Source organism: Phyllostomus hastatus, unplaced genomic scaffold (genome assembly GCF_019186645.2).
Source record: "Phyllostomus hastatus isolate PE091 unplaced genomic scaffold, TTU_PhHast_1.1 phas_contig_65, whole genome shotgun sequence".
Classification (NCBI taxonomy): domain Eukaryota; kingdom Metazoa; phylum Chordata; class Mammalia; order Chiroptera; family Phyllostomidae; genus Phyllostomus; species Phyllostomus hastatus.
This window is the reverse complement of record NW_025333932.1, coordinates 4,022,982-4,041,660: the sequence shown is the minus strand read 5'-3', so window position 1 is coordinate 4,041,660 and position 18,679 is coordinate 4,022,982. Positions and strand designations below refer to the sequence as shown.

The 18,679-nt window shown below is 41.6% G+C and overlaps 2 protein-coding genes across 12 annotated transcripts in view; one reads left to right on the top strand and one right to left on the bottom strand.

The window, feature by feature from the left end:
• The window catches only part of GDAP1 (ganglioside induced differentiation associated protein 1), a 51,147-nt gene extending 47,857 nt beyond the window's left edge, over positions 1 to 3,290 (bottom strand). For 3 of the 10 annotated variants that reach the window (XM_045849509.1, XM_045849508.1, XM_045849506.1), the window contains exon 1: positions 3,153 to 3,286. The gene's annotated coding sequence lies outside the window, so the exon portion shown is untranslated. Of the gene's footprint in view, positions 1 to 2,640; positions 2,666 to 3,152 lie in introns of those variants that run through there. The other 7 variants (XM_045849499.1, XM_045849504.1, XM_045849494.1 and 4 more) reach the window with 4 other exon arrangements.
• Positions 3,291 to 3,527: 237 nt separating this feature from the next.
• The window catches only part of JPH1 (junctophilin 1), a 91,323-nt gene continuing 76,171 nt past the window's right edge, over positions 3,528 to 18,679 (top strand). Inside the window, exons 1-2 of one of the 2 annotated variants that reach the window (XM_045849488.1) lie at positions 3,528 to 4,133; positions 9,876 to 10,635. In XM_045849488.1, the coding sequence (XP_045705444.1) occupies positions 3,755 to 4,133; positions 9,876 to 10,635 (1,139 nt within the window). In that variant the 5' untranslated portion in view covers positions 3,528 to 3,754. The remainder of the gene's footprint in view (positions 4,134 to 9,875; positions 10,636 to 18,679) is intronic. The other variant, XM_045849487.1, reaches the window with a different exon arrangement.

Genomic DNA, 18,679 nt, shown 5'->3' with positions numbered 1-18,679 from the left:
TCTGGGACAGCTTTAAGCAGTCCAAGATTTGCCATATAAGGGTGCCAGAAGGAGAAGAGAAAGAGCAAGTAACTGGAAATCTATTTGAAAAATAATTAAATAAAACTTTCCTACTCTGGTGAAGGAAACAGACATGCAAATCCAGGAAGGACAGAGAACCCCAATTACAATGGATGCAAAGAAGCCCACTCCAAGACACATTATAATTAAAATGCCAGAGGTTAAAGATTAAGAATCTTAAAAGCAGCATGAGAAAAGAAGTTAGTTACCTACAGGGGAGTTCCCACAAGACTGCTGGCTCATTTCTCAAAAGAAACTTTGCAGGCTAGAAGGGATTAGCAAGAAATACTCAAAAGTCATGAAAAGCAGGGACCTATAGCCAAGATTGCTCTACTAGCAAAGCTGTCATTTAGAATCTAAGGGCAGATAGAGAGCTTCCCAGACAAGAGAAAACTAAAGGAGTTCATCATCATCGAACCATTACTATATGAAATGTTAAAGGGACTTACTTAAGAAAAAGATCAAAACTATGAACAATAAGATGGTTAAAAAAATACATATCTATCAACAATTGAATCTAAAAAACAAACTAAGCAAACAGGAAGAACAGACAGAATCATGGATGTACAGAGAGTTTTGATGGTTGCCAGGTGGAAGAGGATGGTGGGGAAGTCAATGAAGAGGTGAGGGGGTGAAGAGGCACAAATAGGTAGTTACAGAGCCATGGGAATGTAAAGTACAGTATAGGAAATGGAGTAGCCAAAGAACTTTTATGTGTGACCCATGGACATGAACAATGGTTGGGGGATTGCCTGAGGGAGTGGGGGTGGCTGGGTGGAAAGAAGCAAAGGGGGTAAAATCGGGACAAATGTAACAGCATAGTCAATAAAATATAATTTAAAGTGAAAAACTGATCAAAATTAGTGAATTTTGTGCAGCAATTTTAATATTGAAGATGGAAGAAAATAAGCAACATTGTCAGTGTATTATGCTTTATTATTTCAAAAAAGGTAAAAATGCAACTGAAATGCAAAAAAAAAAAGACTCGTGCAGTATATGAAAAAGATGCTGTGACTGATTGTGTCAAAAGTGATCTGCAAAGTCTCTACGTACTATTGATAATTTTGGCCAAATAATTCTTTGCTGTGGATCTGTCTTATGCATTGGAAGATGTTTAGCAGCACCCTTGGCCTCTACCCACTAGAAGCCAATAGCAGGAGATAGCCGACATATTCAAAATATCCACATCCATAAAGTTATTAATGAAGATGAAAAAAGAGATAAATGGTCATATCTGTTATCCTCCCCAAATTGCTATACTTTACCCAGCTGTATATATAACATGATCCTGCGTGTATCCACCATAGATGGACTAGACATCTTTTACAGAAACTAAAAACTCACTCTGGGCTGTATATTCCAGAAAATTCATCACTTGCATGAGAGCTAATTAGGAAAAGTAAAAATCATTCAATGTTTCCATCATGCTTGCAAACAAAAATATAGTCTTTAAATATTCCTGTGTGGACCCAACACATATGGATAGGTCCAAAAAAATATAATCAAGGGACAAAGGATACTCTATGAAGAAAGCCAGTTTTAAAAGAGAAAAAATAGTTGTGTTTGCAACCACACTGCTTCTCCTGTGAAACAGAACCCCCAAATAGATGGAAATGTGTTTATGTGAACTGCTGGCCCTGGTGTGTCCCATAACAAAGAAATGCAGTTGTGGCTCAGTTGCAAAGTCCTGGGCCCTTGTTTTCCCAGTGGTCTAAATCAATCCCCAGCCCAGGGTGAGAGGCTGAGCAAGATGCGGAATTATTTCAGGCCACTAGGGTAAGCTCTATTCCTGGCAGTTCTGTAGGCAGTACCATGGATTAGGGTTTCTAATTCTTTGGTGATTTGGTTCTGTGTAAACTGAGATTTTTTTCTTTTAGCATTTCAGACAGATAAGCAGGAAAGGCCTGCTCCAGTCCTGAGCAGGAGGCAATCAAGGTCTATTTCAGTTCCTTTTCTGTGCAGTTCAGTCTACTTTTCCCTGCTGCCCTCCCTGACACCTGTCCTTATATTTTTATCTGATTATCACATATCTATGAAAGTTTGGCAGCTTCTGGTGCTCACTCAGTCATCCAAAAGCATCTTAGCCTAAGGAATGCCAGGAATACTCTGCAAAGTGTGTCCTTGAGAGGCCAACCTAAGATTCCTGGCTGTGGACCACAAAGAAGTGTCCTATGGGCATTTTGAGGGTGAGGCTGAGACCAACCCCTGCTCTCACCAGAAACAGTACCAACTGATTGAACTTGCCTGTTACCAATCTCTAATTCCTGGCTTTGCACTGCAACCCGTAGTATACTCAGTTGTTATCTAACATAACAAGGGACAGGCAACTCTTGTCACTTCCATACTGGAGATGGTGAAATTGAGACTTAAAAGTGTAGACGAGTTGTCGAAAGAGGATTCAACAAAGCAATGTTGTAACTGGAAAGATCAGCTGACACCTGTACCTGGTTTTGTAGGTCACAGACTCTAAGTTTTTGAGCAATGTTTCACTTACCATATACCTCCTTGAAAGCTCCCGTTTACTTTCTTAAGCTGTGGATACCAATGGAGAGGTACCAGGTGTACATTCCAGACACTTACCTGATATATACACAGACTGAGCCGTCTGCCTGTTGGGTATACAGCTCCTGGCTAAAAAATTTCTAAGGTTGATAGAACAAATGAGTCATTAAGGGGAATGGCCTCTGATGTACAAGGAAATAGCCTATAATCAGAGACAGATTTAAAACACCCTCTCCATTATTACAAATAAAAACTAACCAATTGATTCCGTGCTTTTTTCAAACTGTATTACTCTTCCCCTACATCTAAATGCAAACACATGTGCTTTGAAATAAGTAGGTGTCAAAGAACACCCTGCACAATTATATCTAGGCTGCTTCCGATTTATATCACAGGCATACATATATCTGGAGGATATTAAGTCATGATGACAGCGAGCATGACAAATGCAACAAAACACAAATTCGAATGCTGAAAAAATACAATTACAAACCCAATGCCGGTAAACACGCACACAGGAGTTTTCCCTCGACACACACGTGGCCACACTTACAGACGCTTAACCACCTTGATACACCCCAAACACAAACCCAGAAGGCTCCACCGCCCGAGACCTGTCTCCAAGCATTCTTGCAGACGCGCCTTCATCTCCAGGTGGGGACTGTCGCAGGTCCCTGGGGACAGTAGCACTGCCACCGCCAACCCTTGCGCAAGCACACGAGCACCCTGCGCCCCCCGCCGGAGAAGCGGCGGGCCGGGGCTGGGTGCTGGGCCCGGTGGGGCGGGAGCGCCGCAGGGCCGGGCCTCCGCGCCAGGGAGGCGACAGGGGCGGGCGCGGGGCGGTGCCCGGCTCACGTGGGCGGGCGGGAGTAGCTGAAGGTCCGTTCGGAGCCCGGGCTGTCCTCTCGCGCGCGGCGCTGGCCAGGGCGGCGGCGGCGGCAGCGGTGGTGGTGGTGGTGGTGGTGGAGGAGGAGGAGGAGGAGGAGGAGGAGGAAGGCGGCGGTGGCGGCGGCGGGGAAAGCAGAGGGAAGGACGGGGGCGGCGTCGGACTGGAGCCGAGCGGCGGCGCGAGCTGCCCAGGGCGCGGTCGAGTGCTCGCCCGCCGGGCCCCCACCCCCGAACTACACCCTGCCGTGCTCAGCTCTGCCCGCATTCGTGCCCCCGCGGGGAGCGCGCCGGGGCTGCCCCCCGAATGACGGGCGGAAGGTTCGACTTCGACGATGGCGGCACCTACTGCGGCGGCTGGGAGGAGGGCAAGGCGCATGGGCACGGCATCTGCACGGGGCCCAAGGGCCAGGGCGAGTACTCGGGCTCCTGGTCGCACGGCTTCGAGGTGGTCGGAGGCTACACCTGGCCCAGCGGCAACACCTACCAGGGCTACTGGGCTCAGGGCAAGCGGCACGGGCTGGGGGTGGAGACGAAGGGCAAGTGGATGTATCGGGGGGAGTGGTCACATGGTTTCAAGGGGCGCTACGGGGTCCGGCAGAGCCTGTGCACCCCCGCTCGCTACGAGGGTACCTGGAGTAACGGGCTGCAGGACGGGTATGGCGTGGAGACCTACGGGGACGGAGGTGAGCGGCGTCGCAGGGAGCTGGGAAGGCTGGCGCGGTGGGCTTTGCCTGGGTTAAGGGGCGGAGGGGGGGGGGGGGGGGGCAGGGACGCGAGGCGCACGTGTACGGAAACCCGCCAAAACACCTGGGCAGCCTCCCACCCAACCCCGCTTGCGCCCTAGTCCTGAAGGTGCGCTAGGATGCCACTGGTGCGCAGAGGAGGGGGGTTGACCTGACCCGGTTCTGAGAGCAGGCGCTGTGTCCACAGCCGGGGCAGCCAGGCGTGACTATACCTGGCCGGCGCCAACGCAGCACAGCCGCGGGAGGAAGCGCGGCCCGGGAAGGTTGGGCTGGAGAGAGGACGCGGTCACTTGAGCCCGTCACATTACGTTCCTGATCCCTTCCTCTCCCTGCCGGGTTTGAAATCACTACTACCCTGGAGTTAGAGCGAGCGCCCTGAGCTTTCGAGGTTGGCGGTCGGCGCTGACCGCTCCCAGATTGGTTTCATACGGAGTCGTATTTCGCTGCTGGTCCTCTGGTAGCCTAAAGATAGAAGCCAGAACCCCATAACTAGGATGTGGGGGAATGGCACCTTATTTGGGGTGCATTTGGAAACATCCTAGTTATGGGAGCGAAAAGGCCACCTGATGCAGGAGCAGGCCTCAGGGTGTGGGTTTTTGTTCTTAGTTTTCGTAAGGTTTCTTAAAGTATTCGGTCAAAACAGTGGTAGTCTTTGTTGACCTAGAGATCTATAGACAAGTTACCAGGAAAACACTTTAGAAATGAACACAGAACTCTATGTTTTAAAAAATACAATTGAGAGCTATAGTCCCGATAGTTAAGTTAGCAGCTGCTTTAATCCTGAGAATGACAGTGCTCAAAACTGACTTGCAAGGTGTATGGTGTAAACTGTATACTGGCTGTGAACAAAATTCACCTTATTTTAATATTTAATAATTTTTCCAAAAGAAGTTAGATATATAGTAGAGCATACTTTTTCAATTAGTTCAAATATACATTACTGACACAGGTGTCAGAACTTGATGAACTTCCTTGAGTAATAAGCTGAGAAGGATGAATGGCTTATGCTTTGGCAATATACATTTTCTGATAATAAACATAATCATAATTCATCAAAAAGGGTTGTAGGAGGTGATGTCACTTTTGGAATTATGCAGCTCAGAGTTGGAGGATATTAAAGGGATTCAGTTAAAAGTTTCTACAGTCCAGTACAACCCCAGCTAGGCCATTGCTTATATAAAGACTTATACAATTTGTGTACTTCACTTACTCAGAACATGGGCCATGTTCAAATGCAAAGTGGCAGAATGGTAACATTTGCTAAAAAGGGCATCTTTTTGTCCTATGGTACAAAGGATATTATTCTCATGTATTAAAAGGAAGAAAAAAATCTTTGAGTACTTTTATACGGGCTGCTTGGGTCCCAAGTTCTGTAGTAGTTCATCAGGGCCCTTAGATGTTTCAAATGGGCATAGGATGCCTTGGTTGGCTGCCCTGTCAATACCTTAGCTTGTGATTATATTTCATTGGAAGCACCTGCTCTTCAATACAACTAAATTCCATGCTCAAATGTGGAACACAATATTCATTTTTTAAATGTGTACAACATTTTATAACCTTTCAGGAAGGCTGTGAATACTTCAGTTTGGGAAGGTTAAAAATAAGTTAGTCTTCTTTTAACATTACAAGTCATTAAACAAAATCTCTTGGTTTAGAGCATTCATTATAGCTAGTAATCAAAATATATATAGCACAGTGAAGGTCATCTCTGTATATTTTGTGGAATCTCATATACATGTCCTGGCTGACTTTATAATCTGCCTCCTGTTTTAAAATTTAAAAAATTAAAATCCTTAAAATTTGGCATCACCATAGTACAGTGGTTTTCTTTTTCTACAAAACAACAACAAAAAAATCTAATATGCTATCAGTTAGGAAGGGGAAAAACATCCCTTAAAAGTCACAATTGAGTGTTTACTCTGTGCTAGGTGATTTCCTGCTTTCTTTAACTTGTCACTCTGTTTAATGAGAAAGTCTTCAATCATAAAAGGGGAGGGGATCTAACTGGAAGTGTGTGGCCATAACTTATTTCATACAAAGGTTTTGGCCCAAATAGGAAATACTACTTTCTATATTCTTACTTGACTTAGCTTGCTTTTGTTGTTGTTGTTTGTTTGCCTCTGCACAACTCTATGTCCGTCCCTCTGTCAGACAGACTACCCTCTGTCAGATCCAGGGTATTATCTACCCTCTGTCAGACTTAGGGGAAATGTGATTCCATATATTTTGTGATAACATTAAGTTAGAGGAGAAAGGAAGTAGTAATTCCGTGTGAGAAGTATCATGTGATTTATTACTGATTTATGTATAATGTGTTGCTGAAGGGAAACCCCTGAATATTACATTAGAATGAATTGGTTCCATACTCACAAAACCCAAGTTGAGGTACCCAGCACTTTTGGTGCAAATTCTGATCTGCTATACTTCATCTTTGTCCTCACCAGTTAGAAAACTATTAGAAGTATCTAGGAAGACCCATCATTGTTAACTGGATGCGTACTTGCGCACCCCCATCTGTAGCATAGAAACAGGTTTGGCATACGACAGTCTTAATTTGACTGGAACTCATTCTGAACTGGATGTCTTCTACTACAAAATGGCTTTATCTAGAAAATCAGCTCCCAGATGAAAAGTCAAAGAAGACTTTAAAACAAAACCTATAAAAGTCAGTTTTACACTTGTGAAATCTGCATCTATCTTTAAGGAATCAGGGGGAGCTTAATTAGAGCTTTATCTGAGCAGCAAATAAAGGCATGGACCCCATGTGCTTCATAAAGAAATAGAGGCCCTTTTTTTCTACATTCACTGACTAAACTAAACATAGTTTAAATTTCAGATGAACAGCTAACACTTTAACTCTAAACTGTTTCTGGAAAGTCCATGGAGGAATCCTTCCATATATTGTAATTTAACAGAATAGAATGGGAACGTGGCCACAATGTTCATCTTGCCTTCCCTACTTAACAGTTAACCAGAGACATAAACTTCCTAACTATTACTGTTGCCTTAAACTGCTTAGATTTTCAAGCAATACTTCTTTGAAAATTCTAAATATTAGTTTTACTTAAGGATATACTTAAGGAAACCAGTTGTTAATGTTCTCTCAGTGCCAAACATTTACTAGGATAGTATAGTTGCAATGTAGAAGTATAACTACTTACTGATTCTAACAGCACCTTTAGATATTCTTCTAGCAAAATTAACTTGTCATTATGTAGGAAAGTTAGAAGGATATAATTTTAGTGTTTCACATTTATTTAAAACAAAATATCTAAAACAAGGTGGTTTGTTTCAGTATGTGTAAGTCAGGTTGTATAACTTTTATCCTAGAATTTAAATTTTATCTAGATAGGCAAAGAAAAAGTTAAAGTTGACATTTCCTAGTAATTCTGTTACCTTCCCTGTTATGGTGATGATGTTTGCAGATGGCTAATATTCAGTAGAAAGTTTCTTATCTTAACATGTTCCATCTGACTGTCCTGCCCCTTTGGGCTTATCCTTTTGAGAAAGCTATGGCCCACCCATCTCCTCAGAAGTGCATGGATGTCTGGTTAAGACTTTCACATCTACCTACCATATGAGCCTCACAGTACCAGGCCTACTTAGTATTTCATTTTTGTCCTGCTGTTGTCTGTTTTGTGACATAAATATAGCAAAATAAGCTGTATAGTCTTGAAATTAGTTAAAACTTTTGATTTGGGAGCCATTGTGGTTTTAACTTTAAAATATAGCCCTTGTTAACACAATGACATATAACTACTAGCATTTTTGCTCAGAATTTTAAAATGACGTATACACCACATGATGGACATCTATATATGGCAATTTAAAATGAAAAGTGACTTCAAGGTCGATCTATAAAATTAGAAACAGACATAAAGACAGACTGTAATGATGATTTACTTTCTATGATCCTGTGAATTGTTACAAATACAGAAGTAATTGCATCTTAAAATTTCCATATAGCTTTGGGGAGGTACTATATTTTTTTTTATTTTGTACCCATTAGCTCTAATTTAGTGTTCAAATTATTTATTTTCATTTTTTCAATTACAGTTTATTAGTATTTTATATTAGTTTCAGGTATACAGTTAGTGGTTACACAATCATATACTTTACAAAGCATTCCACCCCAGTATTTCCAGGGGAGGTACTGTAATTTAAATATTGCCTTTAATGAAAGGATATGACCTTGATTTTGAAAAGAAAATTCTAAGTTCCATAATTTTAACATTCATTTACTCCTGAGATTATTTCAAAAACTGTATCAGGTTAATTTTGAAATGTCTTTGCTAATTTATTTAATAGAAAACCTTACTGAACATAAATACTTTAGAGGTTATCCTATTTCTGAAAGGGCATAATAATCATTGAGAAAGTGATCTGGTATCATAAAGTTTTAGGGAACCCTGTAAAACACATTTTTGCTCTGAGATGAATTCCATAATATTAAGAGTAAAAGGTTTCATTTGGCCTTATTTCAGTTTTTCTGAGGGTAAATAGTATATTCTTTTTAGCCACCATAGTTGTTTACTATACAGTTATCAGACACCTGCAAACAGAACACATAAGCCATGAGTTTAGAAATTTTATGTTCTCTTAGGGTAATTCCTACTTTCAGTGCTTCTAGTCCTTGCTGTGAGTCACAGTGCAGGGACAGAGGCTAGGGAAGTGGCAGGAGAAAATAGAAATTTAGCAAATAATGTGGAACAAATTTTTGCTTAAATATGTATTTTTTTAGGTATAGTTGACAAAATGTTGGTTTCAGATATACAACATAATGATTCCATACTTGTGTATCTTGTGAAATGATCTTCACAATAAGCCTAGCTCACATTCATCACCAATAGGGGACAAATCATACACTTTTCACCTGATGGTACACAATGTTAAAACAAATTGCCCATTTTTTCATGATGGTTCACTCTATTCAGGATATAGATTGTATTTGTTAAATCACTCTTAGCTCAGAAAGTTCCACCCAGATTTAAGTAATAATCCTAAATATTTTCATTTTCCCCACCACCCCCCAAAAATGGTGTGAACATGATAGAATTAAGACAATTTGTTTGATTACCCATCCTTCAGTAAGTCCTTCATCTTGTTGGAATGTTATACTGACAGATCCAAAAGTCATTTTTAGAATTTTTCAGCTAAATGAGAGTAATTAATAGTGAAATTAGAATAAAATCCACAGGTAGAACTCATTTCATCTACTATGGCACTGCATTTTAATTTTTTTTTACATTGAAATTTTCTTTTACTTTTTTAAATTACAGTTAACATTCAATGTTGGATTAGGTGTGCAACAGAGCAGGTTAGACATTTATATAATTTACTAAGAGGGATTTCTGATGTGTCGATTTCAGGGATGAAAAGTTGTTTTCCAATGATCACCCTTGGTATTCAAAAGTAGTAGTTTCATTTGAAACTGGTATAAATTTTTAGATGAGCAGCAAAATGACCAGACTATTAAGTTCCTGTATAATTCCAAAATAGACACCAAGTCACAGGGTGAGGATTCGCAAATGAAAAGCATCTGGTACAGTTGACTGGGAAGGCTATGGGATTTGACCTTGGGCCTTTCCACCCTGTGCGCCCAGATGCCCAAGTGCACTGCAGGTCCTGGCAAGATGGGGCACCTTCCTCCCTGGACTCATGCTGTGTTTTGGTCTCTTGAAGGTACCTACCAGGGCCAGTGGGCTGGTGGCATGCGGCATGGCTACGGAGTGCGCCAGAGCGTGCCTTATGGCATGGCCACGGTGATTCGCTCGCCCCTGCGCACCTCGCTGGCCTCCCTGCGCAGTGAGCAGAGCAATGGCAGCGTGCTCCACGATGCAGCGGCTGCTGCCGACAGTCCAGCCGGCACCCGCGGTGGCTTTGTGCTCAACTTCCACGCCGATGCGGAGCTCCCCGGAAAGAAGAAGGGAGGCCTCTTCCGCAGGGGCTCCCTTCTTGGGAGCATGAAAATCCGCAAGTCCGAATCCAAGTCTTCCATCTCCAGCAAGCGCAGCTCAGTCCGGAGCGATGCGGCCATGAGCAGAATTAGCTCCAGCGATGCCAACTCCACCATCAGCTTTGGTGATGTCGACTGCGACTTTTGCCCTGTGGAAGACCATGTGGACGCCACTACCACAGAAACCTACATGGGTGAATGGAAGAATGACAAACGCAATGGTTTCGGCATCAGCGAGCGCTCCAATGGCATGAAGTACGAGGGCGAGTGGGTCAACAACAAGAGGCATGGCTACGGCTGCACCGTGTTTCCTGATGGCTCCAAGGAAGAGGGGAAATACAAAAATAATATTTTGGTCCGTGGAATAAGGAAGCAGCTTATACCAATAAGAAATACAAAAACTAGGGAGAAGGTGGATAGAGCTATCGAAGGCGCACAAAGGGCAGCAGCCATGGCAAGAACCAAAGTGGAAATAGCCAATTCAAGGTATGTAAACACAGGGTGGGCGGTTTTGCTGGATCATTCCACACAGTGCTGTGTCCAATTGTGTTTGTCAGTCTGTTTGATTATGTCACCAAATAGGTCCTACAGCTGCCGGAATCAAAGGTGGCAAATGATTACGCCCAGTAGAAATATACCTGAACTGTTCTGAAACTTTCCGTCATCAAAAAATATTGAAGGTACATTGAGGTCCCTTTCCTATTATAAATTACGTCCCTTATCCTCAATGTGATGGAGTTCTGACAGGCCCGGTGTTTACTTTTCCAATCCAGAAAGTTACACTTATTTAAAAAGTACTCCTGAAGTACTGCCACAGAGAAGATGGTGCATCCACATGGAAACATACCTGGTATGGATGAGTCTCTTTGTCTTAATATTTCAGTTCAAGGTGTGTACAACTCTCTATAAAATTATTCTAATTTATAAAATTCAGATTCTGTTTTCTGATGCATTTTACGTGAAATTGGTTTTGAGAAAGCCACTGAGATCTAGATATGCAGAGGCAGGAAGTTACATATAAAATCTAGCATGCATTCTTGAAAACAACAGAGGTCATGTACATGGGAAAGGCAGAAGGACTAAAACTGTACAATATATGCAGGAAAGATTAGATCACTGGGATATTCTAAGGAGGGGGTGGGGACAGCTTGGGACTGACAGATGGGACTGTCACTGTGCCAAGGTTGGAAGAAAGTAGAGCAGTAGATATGAGCTGTAGCGTGGAGTGAGGAGCAGAAGGCGGGTGAATAATAGATTGAAAAGTAGGGTGTATGTGGGCATGGAAGGACTATGTATTTGAAGTTTTACCATTAATGGCTGGGTTCAGAGATTCAACAAAAGGGATGGAGAGATCTATTGGGAATAGAATTTTATTAGGACATCCATTCCTAATAAAATGTTACACAAAAAAGAAAAGGGAATGATAATAAGTGGAAATTTTTATTTTTAGGTTTATTTAAGTGGGTACAGACTGGTCATAGTTATGTGTGACTTGAGGCAGACATTTAGTATACAATGTCAAAAATGCTTTTCCTGTTTCAGTAATATTCTCCCGTAGAAGTAAACCTCCGAAACCACAAAATTAGCATGTCTTCAGGTTTTTATTCTTAGCATTGAATTAATGACCCCCTCCCCACATTTTTTTGGTCAAAACATGAAATTTGTGATATTTAAATTCTTTATGTACAAAAAAGTGACAATTTCATATGGTTGAACTTAATACTTCTAGACTTCTAAAGGTTTTGTTTTTTGTTTTAATGCCCCTATTTGATGACTACTGTTTACTTCTGAGTGTCTGAAACACTGCTTGGAAAAGAGATTTTGTACTATTTATATGTTATGTTAATTCATGTTATATTAAAAGTATTCAAAGGTTACTATTGTATCTCAAACCAGTCATTTTTCAAAAGATTTTATTTATTTTTAAGAGAGGTGAAAGGAGGTAGAAAGAGAGGGAAAGAAACATCCATATGAGAGCTAAACATCAATTGGTTACCTCTTGTTTATACACCCTGATCAGGGACCAAACCTGCAATCCAGGCATGTGCCCCGACCCAAAACTGAACTGGTGACCTTTCGCTTTGCAGATGATGCCCAACCAAGTGAGCCACGCCAGTCAGGGCAAACCAGTCCTCTTTCAAAGTTAATTAATTGGTACAAACTTTTATGAAGGGTCTCTCCTTTCTTCTCTGCCAAGCATCTTTTATTTTAGATCTTAGTTTTGTGTAATCACCGAGCAATTCATCTACCTGCTTTTCCATTTGCTTTGTAGATAGGATACTTGGTACATCTAATCTTGCTGGCTTCCCTGGCCCTCAGCTGACTCTAAATCTAGTTGCACACCTTTCTTTAAACCCTGGCCTCTAATTTTAAACATACTCCCTAATTCTCCCATTTTATTTTTACCTTACAACCTAGTGATATACTATAGGCAGTTCAATCTTGACAGACGGAAAATAAACCTGTGTGGAACATTCAAGCATCAAATGACTCTCACGCTTGCCATAATTACTGACTTTATGATTAGTTTGTATTGGAGGAATCTACATAACAAAAGGGAACTGCTTGTGATGTGAAGTTGGTCTCTGACTATAGTAGTATCATAAAACTGTTACCCAAGCCCTAGCTATGTTCTTGCTGCTGAAAGTCTTGGGGGTGCTATTATGTGGTTTTGGAATACTGTATTATAGTTAATAATGAAGAATCTTTTGTTAAGATATTATACTTGTAACTAGTCAACTTCATAAAAAACTTTATTTAGCTATTCCAAAAATGCTCAGTTCATTATGCTAACTGAAATAAGCCAGTGACAGGACAAATACTGCATGACTCTACTTATGTGAAGTATCAGAAGTGGTCAAACTGGTAGAAACAGAGTAAAATGGTGGCTGCCAGGGGCTGCATGGAGTGGGGACATGGGAAGGTAGGGTTCAACAGGTATAATTCCAGGTTAGCAAGATGAAGAAGTTCTAGAGCACTGTGCACAACATTGTGTCTGTTGTCACATGCTATTGTGCACTTGAAATTGTGTTAATAGGGTAGATCTCATGTTAAGTATTCTTACCACAATAAAAAAAATACTCTTTGGATGACACAATAGACCAGAAAAAACCCCACTCAGTTAACCCTTTCTATTTCACTTGCTTTCACCGTTTTTATCCCCGTGCCTTGCTTTAATGACTACTTCAGATATAGAGTTTTGCAACTTGTTTTTTGTAGGAAGTAGCTGAAGGACTGGCATTCTCTCTATACTAGCTCAGAGTTTAGAGTTCTACATTCTTTTTCTTAACATTTTTTTAAAGGGAAAAAAGATTTTGTTAAGTTTTTGGAGCTTGCTGCTTGGGAAGGACTTCTAGCTGTCTTACTGTTATATCCCTGGTTCTTTCTAATGCCTGAGTATCTGCCCAGTCCTTCTGGCCCCTCTTGTAGTTGTTGTTATTAATGTTTTTGTTTTAAAACTATCAAAAGTTTAAGAACATAGACACACTCCCCCTTTGCTCCCCTCTACTACCGCCCTGATTATGGCAGAATAAGAACTAGAAAGTGCCACTCCAGCAGCTGCCACAGTTGAAATGAATAGTTTGCGATGGGCAACAAAAGGAGATGACCAGTTAATAGTTATTGACCATTTCAGTTTGCCACCCAGATAATGCCAGTCATTGTTCTATTGCTGTAATTTCTTATGCTATAGAGCTTTTGTTTCTGAAGCCTCAGGGAAATGACTTTTGTATCATCACCTCATTTCATCTAGAAGCAAAGCTTAAGGTTAGTGCTGATAATGTTTCCTCCAGTAACACCTCCCCAGGGAAATTAGGAGGCACAGAATCACCACCCTAGGCCCAAAGATTTAGGAAAACAAGGTAGGTCTGTGGACTTTCCCTTTGCTTCTTTGAAGAGGACATGATATGTCTCCCCAGTAAACACACAAGAGGCTTATTTCTGAAAACTTCATATGGCCCCTGTGTAATTGTTACAGATCAGGGAATGTGAGATGATATAAGTCAGCAGAGACTAGGAATAATGCAGAAAATATAGAATTGGTAGACACCTCTAGGCACCAGTAGGTTAGCACTTCAAGAGTTAAAACTATAAGGGATGTTCATGATTTGCTGACCTCCTATCTAACTTTTCCTTAGGTTTCTGGTCTATTCCCAAAAGTGCTATGTTTATAAGAATTAACAAAATGTTTTATTCCCCTCTTGTCTTGGTCCCAAGGATAAAAATTATCCCCTGGAATTGAGAAAGATTCTCAACCTTGTCTTTTAAGAAATGTTCAAGAGGGAGCACAGCAGGTCAGACACGTCAGGCACCTCCCAGCCAGATGCAGAGACTGAGGCCCTGCCCAGGGTCACCCCACCATCCTTGTGGTTTGTTACGTTTCTCATTCTCTTGTCAACAGTCATTACCTAGGAGAGACGTTCAGATTACTGTTCTTGAAAAAAATACTTGAAAGAAGAATTTTAAGAATTTAATTCACTTGGTTGAAATAGGAAATAAGTGGCTGTTAGGGAAACACCCTTCCACGGAAATGAATAGATAATTCAGAAAGAGATATAGACAAAGAAAGAGCACTGTAGGATCTGAGCCTCAGAGGAAATATTGTAATTATTGTGCTAGAAGACAGAAGTGGGATGGTGACAGGACAGGAGAGAGCAAGTCTAAAACTGTGACAACCATAGGCCTTTGCTTGTACTACCTTCATTTATCAGGTTAGAAGAAAGAGAAGGTGGGAGAAAGGAGTGGCCAGCCTCACTGGAGCTAGTGGGGCATGTGGCTGGGACCTCCAGAACTACAGTGAAGTGTCAGGAATGGGACACACCAGCCTGTACAATGGGGTGGTGCTCCTCCCATTAGTTTGTGTGAGGACCCCTCAGTGCCCCAGCAGGTGGTAACAGCCCCACCCAGGCAGGTAATGATAGGAAGGAGCCCGGTGCTGTCTCCTAATCTGCTGGGCTTGTCACAGGATAATGGAAGCAGCCAGGTAGAAGGTGGAGGGCCTCAAGCTCAAGAGCCCTGGAGCTCAGGTGGATGCTGCATCTGCTTCTAGAACTAGACACTGGGTTCCATGTTTGCCAATTTTTGACTTCAGTATAAAAATGACATAGTTTGAGGTGAGGGCTCTATAGCTCAGGGCTTAGAGCACTGGTCTTGTAAAAATGACATAGTTTGAAAAAAAATCCCACAGGAAAAATGTATTTCCCATACTTTTCTTTTAAGATGTAGTACTATTTTATACCACTCTCTCCTTTCCCTCCATACCCAGAATAAGTTGGCCATGACAGCTTCCCTTCGGTTCTGAGGACCATCTACTCAGCCCTTTCCTCTGCCTAGGACTCTTGCCCAGCTCCCGGGCCTCTCCCAGACTGCTCCATCCTCAGGTTTTAGGCATAAAGCCTCTTTGTCACCAAGGGTCTCCCTAAGCCCACATCCTCCCACTCCATTGCCACCCTCCTGGTCTAAATCCCCCAGTAGTCTAAACTGTCATGTTATTTCAGCATATTTGTTTAATATCTCTTTCTCTAACTAGATTGGAAAGCCAGACCCTGAAGGCAGCTCTGCTCACTTTTGTATGCATGCATCAGGGCACTATCGTGAGACTAGTAAATAGTCTTAGGTGAGTGAGTGAATTAAATCCTCATACTTAGGGTATGAACATGGCCAGTGCTTCTAATTCCATTCTGCTGGACATTTATAAACTGCAGTTTTAAGGAAAGAAACATAGCTCTCATAATTCATTATACTATCCTCTAACAATAGTCAAGAAGGTACAGAAAATGCAGAAGCGCATTTTGCAGGTACCCTTTTATTTAATTAAGTCAGCATCGTTAAAGTGTCAGAACTAAGTCAGGGCCAGGAAATAAGACCTTCAGGTTAAGCCAAACTGTTATCACCTTTCCTCATAGGTATGAGCTGGTCCAGCGATACGTGCGAGTACTTCCTGTAAGCAGATACTGCACCTCCAGGAAGTCACCTTACTGAACTATAATAACATTAGCTCATCCGACATATTGGACATCACTGACATGTGAGAAGTCAAAACATAAAGAACTCATTGCCTTTTTAAAATCTAAGTTTGATCAATGTTCAGCTGACTTATTTTTCCTCTTGAAAGATTTTCTTGTCTTGCCAATTTAGGGTCATGTTTTTAATTCCCAAATAATGATAGTCAATAGAACAGTCCCTCGCAACATTACTTGACTTGATTCATACTTATTAGTTATTAACACCCAAAGTCAGGCATGAGTCAGTGCACGTTATGGATCCCGGTGAAACTTAGCACCACCAATTTTAGGAAAAATCTTAACCTCTGCCAAGGTGTTGCAAAGGGTTAGGAATTTGAAGTTCTCCAATTCTATTGGACAAAAGGATTCTCTTTTGCAAATCAAAAGTATAGTTTGTATTTTATCTTTATTTCTTTTCTGTATTGTTCTCACATCTTTGAAAACAATTTTAGATTACTTTTCCCATGAACTCTTTGTTTCTTCTACTGAGTTCTGGTTAATTTTCTATTTTTAGCATAAGTAATTTTTGCAGGAAGGTGCAGTCCTAGTAATGCCTTACAAGTCATTTTAATGAAGAGGCTGTTAAATGGGTAAAGAAATTTGGGGATGAATTTACCTAATGTGGGAATTTGTAGCTAATGAGTATTATTTTCTGTGGTTATGCCATCTTTGTTCCTTCTCTCTGCCTCTCACCCGTTCCTGCCTGTTATCGCCAGCCCTTCTACAAACTAATTCCAGAGGTTGGTTAGAATACTCAAACTCTAAAGCCCTGGCTGGTATAACTCAGTGGTTTGAGTGGAGGCCTGTGAGCCAAAGAGTCGCTGGTTCAATTCCCAGTCAGGGCATGTGCCTTGGTTGCAGGCCACATCCCTGGATGGGGCTGCATGAGAGGCAACTACATATTGATGTTTCTCTCCCTCTCTTTCTCCCTTCCTTTCCCTTTCTCTAAAAATAAATAAATAAAATCTTTTAAAAAAATACTCCAGCTCTGAGTTGCAGAAAAGTTACCATGAACAAGGACTGACATTTGTTTCTTTCTTCACACAGGGGTGTGGAGGGGGGGTTGTAAGAGTTGAATGAGAGAGTGGGTGTCACAGGGCTTTTTAAACTGTAAATCACTAGGTAGAGTTAATGTTTCAGAAAGCACGTCAACTCTGCAAGTACCATTCCCCCAAGTGAAAGCTGATAGAAGACTGAGAAGCAAACTGGGATGTAGGTAAAGATGGGGGATGGGGAGAGGGAAGGCAGGCTTGGGAGCAGAAAGAGGGATAAGCAAGAGGAAAGAAGTTAATCCCCCAAGCTTGACTACTGTGTGCAGACATGAGCATGTGTCGGAACTCATCCCCTTCCTAGCCTCAGATCTGGGTGAAGTCAATAAACTGTCAACAGGCTATTATACTTTTTAACAGAAAAGAAAATTAACAGAGAAATATGTACCTCTCTCTCTCTCTCTCTCTCTCTCTATATATATATATATGTATATATATATATCTTGGCATGTATATTTTAAACTACAGTATAGAATAACACAAATTTTATCTTTAGAATGTTTAAATATGTTAGTATAGGTCACCAGTATTCTCCATTTTGTATTGCACATGAAAATTTAAATGCATATTTCTCCTCTTTACCTAAAAGCACCCATTTCCCATGCATGAAAGTGAGGAACCTGCTCTGATTTCCTCACATTTTTTTTTAAGAGAAGATCGTGCTCCTCTGTACCAAGGGGCCCAGGATGTGTCCCTGGGCCAAGTAGTCACTGAGAATTCTCTGTATGGGTGTCCAGAGGGAGCAGCTGAAACCAGAAAGATTACCTGGGTGGCAGCTCAGCCCTGCCCCCCGCAGAAGATAAACCTGGGTTGTAATGGCCCCCAGAGGTTTCACTGGGGACACAGAAATTCCTGGCCCAGCCCCTGCCCTTCAACTCTGATCTCTATCACCACACTGTTCGACAGGTCATTGCACAGTAAATGGGAACATACTGTGTTATGAGAACTTTGTATTATAAAATGTCCTGAGGCTATCTTGTTTCTAAAGATCTTTCTTCAAAAAACTCTTCATCCAGCCTTTCCAAGTCCAGGCCCGTTCAGAAACTGTGTGGCATGGAAGTGTGCATGTGTTATAATGATTAACAGGTCGGTTCAAGCAGTACAGTTGGAATGAAAATTAGTCTGAGGCCATGAAATAATGTGAGGGTCACACAGTTTTCCAAACCTTGGGCCCACAAAAAAAATATGCTTTTTTGAACCTGGAATCACGTAGTTATGACTTTCTACCTCGATTAAACAGAGAAGGCAAGGAGAGGTGCTGCATGTAGTGTGAATGGGATATGAGATAACACTCAATTCTGTGTAAACCTACGTGGTGAAAACTGGAGGAAAAACAACAATCAAGGTGGCAATAAGCTAAGTTTGGGAGGCACACATTGGCCTTGTTTTAACTGTACAAACCTGAGTTTATTTCAACAATACAAACTCCAGCAGACCATCATATTTAGCTCTGAAATAGGACATTTTCCTGATTTTGTG